Below are 13,870 nucleotides of genomic sequence, written 5' to 3' on the forward strand. Positions count from 1 at the left end.
GTCTTTTGATATGAAAGTGTGTTAATATTATTTCTTAATGTGTTTATGCGTGTTATTAATTAATGTGTTATGTGTGTCATTACATTGTTAAGGTGTATTACATGTTTTAAGTGTGTTATTAATTAATGTGTGTATGTGTTTTAGTATAAATGTGTGATAACATTATTATGTTTGTGTTAATAGTATGTATTCATATGTATATATGTGCTAATAATTAATGTGTATTATGCATTTAAAAATGAATGTGTGTTAAGTGTGTTATGGAGAGGATGTGTGATAATATTGTTATGTTTGTGTTAATCTTATGTATTGATATGTGTATGTGTGCTATTAATTAATGTGTATTATGTGTTGTCTAAAAGTTACAAAGTTGAAATTTAAATATTGTAATTTATTGCATGTAAAATGTTTTTCTTTATCGATACACACTTTGTCTTTCTCAAATACCTGTGGATATTCATGGTTTAATATAGAGTTAAAGATGTGTTAATGTTGATTAATAAAGTAATTAGATTGTTTATTAAAACTTAAAAAACTTAATATTTTGTTCATTTAAGTTTTAATTAATGCTTGAATACTTTAATAGTTTAATGCTTTTATGATGTCCCTCATGTGTGTATGGATATTCATGCTTTGATGTGGAGAAAAAGATGTGTCAAATATTTTCTCGACATAGTCTCATTGTGTCTCTCTCATGTATGCATAAATATTGTAATACTTTGGTGTGCGTAGGTCATGAAAGTATTCAATTACTTTTTAAAAATGCTCTCTCTCTCTCTCTCTCTCTCTCTCTCTCTCTGTGTCTGTGATCTCTTAATACTTTGTGTAACCATGGCAGTATGGAGCATGCTGAAACATCTGATGCAAGAAACAATGTCCATGTACCAGACATTGTTTTGTGTGCTCCCAATGCATGAATGAATGTGCGTAAAGTCAAAGACATGGCTAGGAGGAAGTCAATATGGCGTGCCCTCAAACATGTCAAAGGACACAACACTTCCATCGTATCCCTAAAGCTCATGCATCGATTGGATGCAATTGAGAAGCAAATCAAGAGTTTAAACAAACGTCAAAGAGCTTCGAACTCCTTCTGTCAAAACTTTGGTGATCGCCTTCAAAGGATCGAAAAAATCCTGGCAGAAAAATATGAAGGAGGCTTGGCTGATGGGATAATTTTGCAAGACGAGATAGATGAAATAAAGGGCTATATAGGAGAAATCTATGAGTTGGTTCGCAAGCACTGGCCACGGTGTGCTTTGGAAGACCATGCAGAAAAGCTGCGAGACCTTGCTAAGAGCACTGATCATATAGAGGATCGAGTGTGTGAATTACTAGCTCAAAAGAATGCAAGCGTGCTTGCACCTTAGAGCATTTGCCTCGATGTGCATATCACATCTCTAAAAGTTTGCCTCAATAGGTTCTCTGCAATGTTGAACCTATTGAATCGTCGCATGAGTTCATCATCCAATGCATAGTTCTCTTAGCATATCTAAGGATTTCAATAACTTTTTGTCGGATCCTCCGATAGATATGTCATTCTATTGTTGGGCTTGAGAATTTTCATGTGATTTGGACTTTTGTATCCCCCATGATAATGACATAATATGCTCTTTCAATTTATATTCTTGCATATGTAAGATTATATTGTTGCTTATGTGATGTTATAATCTTCAAATTTTATATTGAAATAGTGTTTAGAACAAATTTATCTTAAGGTATATCTTTGCTAAAGTCTTCCCTAAGAGATAAGAATAAATTTTAGTACGCCTAGGTCATAAAAGTATGCAATTACTTTTAAAAAATGTTCTCTCTCTCTCTCTCTCTCTCTCTCTCTCTCTCTCTCTCTCTCTCTCTCTCTCTCTCTCTCTCTCTCTCTCTCTCTCTCTCTCTCTCTAAAAATACATTGTATAACGATGACCATATGGAGTGTGCTGAAACATCTGATGCAAGAAACAATGTTCCTGTACCAAACATCGTTTCGTGCGTTCTCAATGCACGGATGAATGTCCGTAAAATCTAAGGCATGGCAAGGACGAAGTCAATTTGATGTGCCCTCAAACATGTCAAATGACACAACAATTGTGTTGTATCCCTAAAGCTCATGCATCGGTTGGATACAGTTAAGAAGCAAATGAAGAGTTTAATCAAACTTCAAAGAGCTTCAATCTCCTTTTGCCAGAACTTTGGTGTGAATCATCATACGAGTTCATCGTCCAATGCATAGTTCTCTTAACATATCTAATTCCTTCAAGACTTTTTGGACAAATCCTCCAATAGATATGTCATTCTATTGTTGGGTCTGAGAATTTTCATGTGATTTGGACTTATGTATCCCTCACGACAATGAGGTAATATGCTATTTCAATTTATATTCTTGCCTATGTGAGATTACATTGTTCCCTATGTGAAATTATAATCTTTATCATAGTATAGACTATAATAACATTTCAAAAAACTTCAAATTTGTAAATACTAATATCAAAGTACATTTTTCTTTTTATCTCAGGTTTTTCTCAACAATGGTACTTCCAACACATTTTGTGCCTAGAGATCATGTATTACGTGCACGTAGGGAAATGCTCAAAATTACTAAACATTAACATAGGCACGTTGCAAGAGTTAGGATTGAATTACATGTTTGTGACCATGCAAGAGATATGTATGAACAACATGATGCAAATGGAAACAATATGGATGTTCAAATCCCAAATCAACTATATCAAACCAATCAATTCAGCATTGCATCTTGCTCTGCTGCTCATGATTTGGTATCCTTTCAGGTTCAGATGTCTACCACAACTCAATAATACAATCCTAATGGTGGCTTGAGTGTGCGTAGGCAAATGCTTAATGTTACAAGAGCTGAACGTATGCACATGGCAAGAGTTAGAACAGAATTACAACAACTGCATCATGCTACCATAGATAGAGATAGATACAATGGCATCCAAGCTACAAGTGTCCAAATGCCAATTGCGCCATTGTTGTCATTGGAAGTTCAACCACCTCCTATTCATAAAGGAGACAATGCAACTATCCGCAATATAGATGTTGAGATGTTGGATAACCATGAATTGCTACCCTTCAGAGTGAGGGTACGTAGCACAAGCCGACAAAGAAATAGAAACACAAATAATCCAGATTGTGGATTATGCAATTGTAGGTAAATGCTTGATGCTACTAGAGCTGAACGTAGACACAGGGCAAGAGCAAGAACGCAATTACAACAATTGCATCGCACTATAACAAATACAATTGATATAAGTGCTCAAATGCCTGGTGCACCATTACTATCCTTAGATGTTCAATTACCTCGCATTATTCAAGAAGAGAATGAAGCTATCCATATTGCAGATGCAAGTATTGAGATGGTACATGACCCAGTACAGGATTCAAGCTCCTATATTTCTACCTCAAAATGGTGGATTTTGTTCAATTCTCCATGACATGCCACAAGGACATGATGCAGTCGATAGTGAAAAAGGAGTTGTTTGGTAAAGTTGCTGAATATGTGTCCATCATAGAATTCCAAAAGAGAGGCTTGCCTCATTCACATACGCTCTTGATATTAGAACCACGCTTTAAGCCACTAGAAGCACGTCATTATGATAGACTGGTGTGCATTGAGCTACCTAATAAGGAAAGGTTTTCGGATTTGTATCGAATTATTACTAAATGTAACATACATGGTCCGTGTGGTGAGTTCAATCCAAAAAGCGCTCGCATGGTGGACGGAAAGTGTATAAAGGATTATCCAAAAAAAATTATACATACAACTACAGTTGATAAAACTAGTTATCCTTTATACAGACGTCAAGAGGATGGAAGGACTCATAATGCTAATGGTAACCTCTTGGATAACCGATGGATAGTGCCTTACAATCCTTATTTGAGTTCCAAGTATAGTGCTCACATAAATGTTGAGGTTTGCTCAACAATTGCAGCTGTCAAATATTTGTATAAATATGTATATAAGGGCCATGATCGAGCAACCATTCGGTTTACAAGTACGTGTGGTTCTAGATCCAATGATATTGACACAGAAAATATTGATGCACAAAATATTGATGAGATTGAGAGGTACTTAGATGCACGATATATTTCAGCTTCTGAAGCATGTTGGCGAATATTTGAATTCAAACTTCATGATAAGAAACCCGATATTCAACGATTGCAAATACATTTACCTGGAGAGAATACCGTTTCCTTTCGTGACTCTGATAACATTTGTGATGTGGTGCAAAATGAAAATGCTCAAAAAACAACTCTCACAGAATGGTTTACATGCAATCATTTGCATCCTAACACTAACACAGTTCTCTATCAAGACTTTCCAATGTTTTGGGTTTGGAATGCACATTAAAAAATGTGGACAAAGAGAAAGCAAGGAAACACATGTGGTCGAATATACTTTGTTTCACTTACATGTGGAGAAAAATACTATTTGCGCCTACTACTCATTGTATGCAAGGGGTGCACATCCTTTGAGGCATTGCGTACGGTTGATAATGTGGTATATTTAACTTTTAAGGAGGCTTGCATTGCAAAAGGAATGTTGGAAACAGATGATGAATGGCAAATGTGTTTGCGTGAAGCTGCATTGATGCAAACCGGTGCTCAATTCAGAAATTTGTTTGCATCCATCTTGGTATTTTGTTTGCCTGACCGACCTGGGGCTCTATGGGAAGAGTTCTTAGTTCCGCTGATAGAGGATATAAAACATCAACTCTCCTTGCAAAATAGGCGAAATATTGATATGCAAGATGAGGCCAATAATCATGCGTTGATGCATATTCAAAAACTTTTAGATCAACATGGACGCAATTTGGCAGAGTATCATGGATTGCCTGAGGTGGCAATGCAAGAGTACACAAATCCTTTGATCCTTGATGAACAACTATATGATAAGGTAGAACAAGAGAATACCTTCTTAACAATGCAAGCTATGTTGAATGATGGACAAAGAAATTGTTTTATGGCAATAATGAATGCTATCGATAGTGGTTTGGGTAAACCATTTTTCTTAGATGGCCCATGCGGTTCTAGAAAAACATTCCTATACAAATGTTTGCTTGCAAAGCTTCGCAGTCAAGGTCGCATTGCCATAGCTATAGCATCCTCTGGTATTGCTGCATTGCTTTTGCCACATGGTCGTACTGCCCATTCAAAGTTCAAAATTCCATTGCAAGCAGATAATAATTCTACGTGCAATATACATGTTCAAAGTCACCTTGCAGCACTGTTAAAAGAGGCAAGTCTTATTTTGTGGGATAAAGCTCCTATGTTGCATCATCGTAATACCTTTAAGGTACTGGACAGAACTTTAAAGAATATAATGCAGTGTGATATGCCATTTGGTGGTAAAGTTATTCTACTAGGTGGAGATTGTAGGCAAATATTACCTGTGGTACCAAAGGGTACCTATGAGGATATTGTCGGTGCTGCTATATGTTGTTCCAATTTGTGGCAATATTTCAATGTTTTGAAACTTACACAGAATATGCAGGTCGCATCAGATCAGGATCAATTTGTTGCATGGTTGCAAGACATTGGAGATGGAAAAGATTTGACACATACTAATAATATATTGCAAATTCCACATGCATTGTTGTTAAAGGGATGATCTATGCAAGACTTGATCAATTTTGTCTATTGTGAAATGAATTGTGTAATTGATTACAAAACGTTATTTAGTGGACGTGCCATTCTTGCACCTCGAAACAATGATGTGGAAATGATAAACAATCATGCATTGCAGCTGATGCCGGGAGAGGATAAACAATACTACAGTACTGATTCTGTGGATAGAACTAAGGAGAACTCATTCCTCTATTCTATGGAATATCTAAATTCCCTTGACCTCGATGGAGGTATTCCTCCTCATATCCTGCTGCTCAAAGTAAATGCTCCAATAATATTGCTCAGGAACTTGAATCCTTCTAAAGGTTTATGCAATGGTACTAGGCTGGTATGCAAGGCTTTCAATAACAAGGTCATTGATGCAGAGATAATTACAGGGACCAATATTGGTGACAGAGTTTTTATCCCAAGGACCAATATTATCCATAGAACTTTGGCTAGGGTAATCGAAAGATTACCCAATGATGGATTTACTAATGGAAACACTCCTTTATATGTAGAAATTTTATATTTTGGATGGATCCAATGCTACTACGTTGGATAAATAGATGTTGAGTACTTCATATCTCGATCCCACACTAGACACATACCGAATGACTGGAGTAAATGGGAGTTTCAAGATTTATCATGTTTTGTAACTTTGCATCAGTTTCATCCAAATTCTGCCACTGCTCTACTAATGTTAGAGCCAATCATATCACGTCCCTAGGTAATACTTACTCACCATTTTCATTAATGTTTTGCTTTATAAATTTAATATTGTTATTTCTAAAGTCTTTTTTTTTTCATTTTCAGATGTTGCAGCACAATCTAGGGCGGGGCATGTCACAGCTTCGCCCACACATGTTCCCCGTGCTAGATCCACTGCTGATAATTCATCTAAGAAGAGAAAACTTTCTTTTCGATAGTTGATTTTCGACAGTACAACTATCTTTTTGAAAACATTATATACTTTCTTTTCCATTTACCTATTGTTATAGTTGGAATTCTTTCAGTGATATTTAAAAATCACTTTTGCTTCAGTTATCTTTTCCAATTATTATGGTTGAGATAATCAATGTTATTGTATTGAATTGTTAGATTTTATAATGAAGTTTAAAAATTGCAAGACTATTTGATTCATTACTAAGTGGAAGAATGTGTGAACAAATTAAAACATTTGTGCTTCACATCCCGGCACGAAGCACCGGAAGAAAACTGGTGCGTAGCGCCAGGCTGAGTCTAGGCGTGGAGCACCTAGTTTTTACTATCACCTCTCTCAACACACATATCTCTCTATGCATGCATGCACACTCGCACACATGCACGCATGCTTTCTGTTTATGGTTTGATACTTACCTTTCTACAAAAATAGACTCGTTTGATTCATGTTTGGGCAATCGTGTTAAGCCTTCTTCGCTAGCCCATGTAGACCTTTATAATGCCCTTTGCGACTTCAAATCTTTGCAACCTACTTATTAGCCTTACATACATGCACAATAGCTTACTATTGTGATCCAGGATGCTTATGATGCACTCATTTTAATTTAAAACTAATTGTGTACCTACTTTTTGTACATGGGTTAGAGAAGAAGCTTGGAATTACTACTTTTAAAAAGTCAAGGCAATATTAATTCAAGAAATGCTATATGTTCTCTCTCTTTCTTATTTTGTTAAGCACATCAAACTCTTAGGTATACCCCTATTTGAAGGCCCTTTTGCACATGTGTAGGTATGTGCAAGTGCATGTAGGTGCATACGCGTGCATGCACAATTTCTCTGATTAGGTGATAGTTTAAATGGCTTTGTAAGAAAATAGTTGGCTTCCTTTTAGAAACTTAATTTTTCCTTATGAAATATGAATTTAAATTACATTGGAGAAAACTTGTTGCATGTATGGCCTTGTATGAGTAGTGAGGGTATTCAAATTAGGGGTGAGTTGTGAATGGTAAGAAGCGTACAAAGTCAAAGTATTTTGTTGCATGCATCAAGTGATATTGGGGCTACAGGGGCTACAATGTGCCTCAAGCCAAGTCCTTTCACATGGTGGAAAGTGGATAGTAACGAAATCGGTCCCCCAACAGTAGCATCTTGCTAGTACATCTTATTTCTTACTAATTCATGTCATTGATTGGTTTAAGGTAACATGAGTACCTCTTCACAATGTGTTTGGTACTTTTGTGGTTTTTAAAAATGAGGTGATCAAGTTGTTACTTCTATGTATGATTTCAAACATTAATTTGATGATGGTGTAATCCGACTTGTACAATCTCTCTACAATTCAATAATAAGTTGATAACCATGAACATCGTTTTTCCTTGCTAATTTGTCACAATTTCTAGATATCAGCAATCCATTTATTTACTTAATGTCAAGAAATTTGTTTGTTAATAGAATTCCCTTAATATTGGAGGTGATCCCTTTAGTTTATTTTAATTCACCTATAGCTATAAAATGTGCATGATTGTTGAAACAAATAGACTAATCTAATGCTATGGTTATCCATCTATTTTTTATTGTTATGACAACAATAAATTGATAATTCAGAAGTTAGAAAACCCATTCTTGCAAGTCCACTACAAAAGAGAAGGAACTTAAATCACAAAAATACAAATTGTTATCTACTTGTCAACATGAGGTCAGATGGAACCTACATTTTGATTATCAAAGCTTTCTTTTGTTTAATGCAAAATAGCTATGGTGGATAATAGGCTAATTTGACATAAATATAAAAGGGATGTGAGGAACCTCAAGCAATCAACTTTAGCATCATGTCAAGAACAAATACAAGTTTAATAATGATGATGTCCTAGATAGTCATAGGTATTTTGAAGGCCTCTAGGCTCTTGGCATTAGCTACAAGTTGATGTTTAATCAACTCCCCAAGCACTCTTTTTGCATGAACAATGCAATGGAGTCAAAATCTTGTGCTTCTTGTTGGTCTATTGCTTTGCACTATTATTAGACTTGATTATGTACAACTAGAACTATATCATGATAATTGTGTTAATCTTATTCACCTATTTCTCTCAAGGATGCATACCTGCATTTCAAAGCTACATCTAGAGCAAGAAAATGATGTACAACAATAACTATATCTATCTTTGGCCGCCTACATTCTGATCCACTACCTATCCTCCTCGTTGTAAACTAAGAAAGCTCAAAATCAAGGGAGGTAGAGAGGGGAAACGGAGAAATTTCTTGAATTTATGGCCATTAGTAGTAGCACAATGCTAAAGCTAGTCACACATACTAAATCTATGAGTTGGGGTTTGTTTTTATATTGAGAGATGATGCATAATTCCTGTTAGTGAACTTTATACTAGTAATATGCACACACACACACACCCCTTTATACAATTAAAACTAGTCATACACACTAAATATATGAATTGGGCTTGTATTTACATTGAGAGACAGCGCCTAACACTTGATAATTATCTTTATACCATTAATGTGCACATCTGACTATTGGCCTGTAAGATTGTCACAAAAGCGAGGCAGGGAGGACCAACACTGCCACCCCTTATTCCTTGCATTAGTAGTAAGACATTGCATATTAAGAACTTCGAAAGTATATTGCATAGGACACATGTATTGAGATTGGAAATAAGCCCCTATGGTGATGGGAGAGTGAGTAGCATTACTATAAGCTTGCTCATAGCCCATGCCTATGAAAACACTCTCCTTGTAAGGAACATGGATGAAACTATGATGTCACATCCATCCCCTTTGCCTGGGCTTTGTAGCTATACCATGCTATTGCTACCGAATGCACCTATATAGGGAGTAGTAGTGACTCAAAGCCCTGCCTTGTTTCTACTCTACGTGTGATTCTCTATACCCAGTGGTGAACCCTCTTATGTGCGGTGTCACGAGAGTGTAGTCCTGGGATGTGTCTATGTTATCGCGCTTTTTGGATTGAATAATACAAGAGCATACCTTGGTATCACTTAGGCCCCGTGTAGGCTTGTAAGTGCACCTTCTTATTCTCAAAGTTTTGAGATTGTGCTTATGACGCAAACCCTAAAGGCGAAGCTGCGTGTTTTCTCTCTGTAGAAGATGGCGGCATCCCGCCATACGACACAGGTCGTTCTAGCAAGCGGCTTGCTGCAGCTCGCCATCAGCCCAACAAACGGCTTGACGAGTCTCCACTCTCCCTCTCCCCCACTAACCTGCGCTCTTGACTGCCAAAGAGACCGCCTCCCATACCATACCATACCACTGGCAAACGGCCTACAAGTTTTCCAGAGGCTTGCTTCTTCCCAAGGTAATTTCGGGCATAGCCGTTATGTCTCCACATCTCCTCTTGTTATGGAGGCACTGTTAGTCCCTTCGCCTGTGTAAATTACAACCCCGTGAGCATACGTTTGAATCATCATTCTTCCTTCTTGTGCCACCGAATCTCTCCTGCAACAGCTATCCATCTCTCAGGTGGACTCAAATTGCCTCCTTGAATCTACGCATTTACAAGGTAATCTGGATTGTCATCCTTCCACCTCTTAAGCTCCAAGCATCTGTGCATTCAGAACAACCATTATAATTTTGCATCTAGTTCCCTACTCCTTGTCCTAACAATTCTGTTTCACCATTATACAGCAGATGTGCATTCAGAACAACCATTATAATTTTGCATCTAGTTCCCTACTCCTTGTCCTAACAATTCTGTTTCACCATTATACAGCAGATAATAAGGCTATCTATCTCCTTTTGTGAGATGGCAATTTTGGGCTCCTCTCTATAAACCTAATTTACTTGTGAATGTGACCAGAACACTCTTTCAGTTTAAATATAGGCAATTGCTATTTTGTAACAAGATCTATGGCTTCTCTGTCTTCTAATTAAAGACAATTAGCATGGTGTGAAGGGGATACTCTTTGGGTCCTTACTAACTAGTGTTTTCAATTGGATTCCAAGTATCATGATCACCTCTTCACCATGTAATTTGTCCTTTATTTTTAAAGTAGTAAACTTATTTCACTGCAAAAGTACAAGTCTATTCACAAGAAACTTTACCTTGCCAAACTTCTTCTCAACAAACTTTACCTTGCCACATAATTCCACAATATACTGCTATGGCAAAGGATGGTTCATGTCTACCTATTTGTATTTCATATCAAACTACACTATTTGAACTATTGTCAAAAACTTATTCTTCAAATGATTTGCAACAAGTGGTGCAAACCTACATGCTACCTTTCAATGGGATGCAAAAGTAGATTTGGCCTTTCGCCAACTCTAGCTAATACTGTGAAAGGCCTCTATCTTCATCCGTCGTCCAAACTAGAATAAGGAGTTTTTTGTCTTTGTGGATGCCTTGGACAATGCCATTGGAAGCATCTAAATGTAAGACTCTAAAGGCTAGCATCACTCCATTTATTATATCACTAGGTGACTTTGTTGGTAGAAAAAAAATATGCTGGCATATTAAGGGAGTGGTTAGATATGATCTATTCAATTAAGAAGTTCTGGCACTACCTATTGGGGCATCCCTTTGTCTTCCATGTGAATCATCAGCCTTGGGTATCTACTACGAAAGTGATGAACTGACTAGCACACTAGATTTTGATGATGCAAGAGTTTGAGTTCCAAGTTGTACATTGGCGTGGAGTCTAGCATGTGATTGCGGATTTTCTTTCATGTTTGGATTTTAGGGAAGTTCCAAGGGGCAGTGATGATGACTTTCCAAGTGCACAACTGTTTGTGACAATCGTCTGTCTAGATCCCAGACTCTTCTTTGCAAGATCTACCCTAGACATGGTACAAGGAGATGTTGACTTTTTTGACCACTAAAACAGTTTCAGATCATCTCCCTATGGACTAGCAGATGTGCTTGGCTCTTCCAAGCAAGTGATTTCAAGTCGTGGGATCGTCTACCTCTCCACCCAATTCTTCCGTTGGCACCATTTCATAGAGTGGGTTCTAGAATTTAGCTTGCCATGGCCCATACTCAAAATAAATACATTTTGATTGCAATTGATTACTACACCAAATAGGTCAAGGCATGGGCCTTGAAGGATAATTTTGCTTAGTTGCCTTATGTATTTTTTAAGATACTTTCACCTGGCATGGCTATCTAGCGGAATGGGTCAATGAGATCAAGGTGGGCATGGTTTTGATACCAACATAATGGAGTTCAAGACCTAGCTACCTTGCTGAAGAGCTCTAACTGGGGTATCAAACACAATAGGGATGGGCCCCCATCCACTTCTAAAGTCCGTGCTATTGATGTCTTGGGTGGAATGACATCTATTACCATGAACTTGGCTCCTACTCCTACTCATGCATTATCTTTTCGAAGGAGCTCAACTTGAAATATGCTCAACAATGATTGGCTTACCTTGCCCAAGGCCTTGGATGCCAAGCTATAATGTAGCAAGACCTCAATGTAGTACAACAATAGTTGGCGATGGTACAATGGGAGAATGCAAAACTGCATGATCGTGTCTATCCCACCAATAAGTTGATCTTTGAGAGCAGAGGCAAAGGCTCCTGGTATGATAGTCTACACAACTTGACTTCATTGATTAGATGCATGATCATCTAAATGTTGCATAGACTTAGGCTGTTTACTGCAAGCCCAAGTGGTTTGCATGAAGAATGTGGACAACTTGGTTTCAATTTCACTCAAGGTTTTGGAAGGGCTCTAGCAATCATTTTACATGCAATGTGGGAAGAATGGGATGAAGTCGTCATTGATTTCATCCAAGTTTGCAAGATTCGTATTCACGATTGCTTTCTCTTCCTCCTAATGATGAAAGGACTCGGATGTTGATGCTCAGTCTTAGTGCCAAGCCTTTTTATCATCCAATCTAACCGTCTGATAGTTCCTTTGGCTCTCGCTTCAGCTCTGTTGTTGGTGGAAGTGTCTCTACCTCGGTTCTTACTAAGTCTATATCCGTTGGTTCCATAGCAATGGCTTGAATTGATGCTACTCTAGATGGGTTTGGAAGACATGTTCCATTGGTAAATTTTTCTTCTTTTGGTATCCTCCAAATTTAGTCTTATCGTGTGACTCCTACTCTATCAGTAAAAGACCTATTCCTTGATAAGAAGGCAAAAGGGAAAGTGCCAATGTAGGAGGAACCCCCTTCACTTAGTGACAATCAAGACCGATCAACTTCCTCAATCTTTTCAAATGCTTTAGTGGCATTGTTGACCTACGGGAGCATGTCACTTGGAGATTGATGCACTACAATTCCATGTTGATGTTGATGTGGAGGTGCTATGTCTTCTCAAACATATTTTGAAGCAAGTCCATGCAATGTTGGCACCTTGAATGCAGCAAGTCCATGCAATGTTGGCAGCTTGAATGCAACAAGCTACCTTGGCTATTCCTACTTTGCATTTTTCTGACCTAGTCCCCAACTCTCCTATGGTTATCAAAGGGTTTTGATTCAGTGCAGCATCATCATTTGAACTATCATCTATTTTTGCTACTTCCTCTCATCCTCCTAATCCTCCTTTGGCCTAAAATTGGCCTCCCATTCCCTTCAGGCAAGTTGCACATCAAGGACAAGGAGTGCTAGTTCAAGCTGCTATTCTTGTTCCACTATGTCCTCTTACTCTTATTCGGATTCATGCACCTATTCCAATTCTAGTACCTGTTGTGCAACTACTCATGGTGGTTGCTTTGAATGAGCTTGCTTTGGATGATCAAGGTGACCTTGGAGATTAACAACTTTGGATTCAAATCCACTATGCATGCCATGTGTTGGATGAATGTGACCAGGAGGTCACGATATATTCGCATTAGTCATACATCAAAGGATGTACATTTTTGGATCAATTGATTGGGTAGTATAAATGTAACCGCAATGTTCTTATTCACAATCGTCATGTGCCATGTACACAATGATGATCGATGTATTCCTAGTCTTAATGAAGATGGCAATTTTTTTCTTGTCCTATTTTTGTACTCAAATCTCTATGATTATGCTTATTCTATATCGTATTACGATATATGGTTCACTATGAATGTGTATCATACTTCTGTGTTAGACACGCATATGTGGTATTGTGATGTTTAATGGTTATATCTTTACTCAATTACACCAATCACATTGTGGTGGTCTACAAACCATATTGCATTGTGGTTATTTGCTAGGATTTTGTTCCAATTCCTTCATAGTTTGAGCTTTTGGTATCATTTAGCTCAAATTATGAGAAAATTGGAAAAAGATCCCATTAGACCATCAAGATGTGATATGGCCTCCTTGGATCATAACTTTAGCTAAAACTACACCAAGAG

The 13,870-nt window shown here is 37.5% G+C and overlaps 1 protein-coding gene across 1 annotated transcript; it reads left to right on the plus strand.

Moving 5' to 3' along the window:
• Positions 1-3,724: 3,724 nt before the first annotated feature.
• Positions 3,725-4,363, plus strand: LOC148030058 (uncharacterized). The gene has a single exon (XM_087687354.1). It carries the CDS (start codon positions 3,725-3,727, stop codon positions 4,361-4,363), a length of 639 nt encoding a protein of 212 aa, XP_087543480.1.
• The last annotated feature ends 9,507 nt before the right edge of the window (positions 4,364-13,870 follow it).

Source organism: Lygodium microphyllum, chromosome 10, assembly GCF_053477565.2.
Source record: "Lygodium microphyllum isolate KBCC chromosome 10, Lygodium_microphyllum_v1.1.10, whole genome shotgun sequence".
Classification (NCBI taxonomy): domain Eukaryota; kingdom Viridiplantae; phylum Streptophyta; class Polypodiopsida; order Schizaeales; family Lygodiaceae; genus Lygodium; species Lygodium microphyllum.

Bases quoted from the DNA above. Each gene is read 5' to 3' on its own strand.
- LOC148030058 (XM_087687354.1), top strand. From the start codon at position 3,725: ATGGTGGACGGAAAGTGTATAAAGGATTATCCAAAAAAAATTATACAT.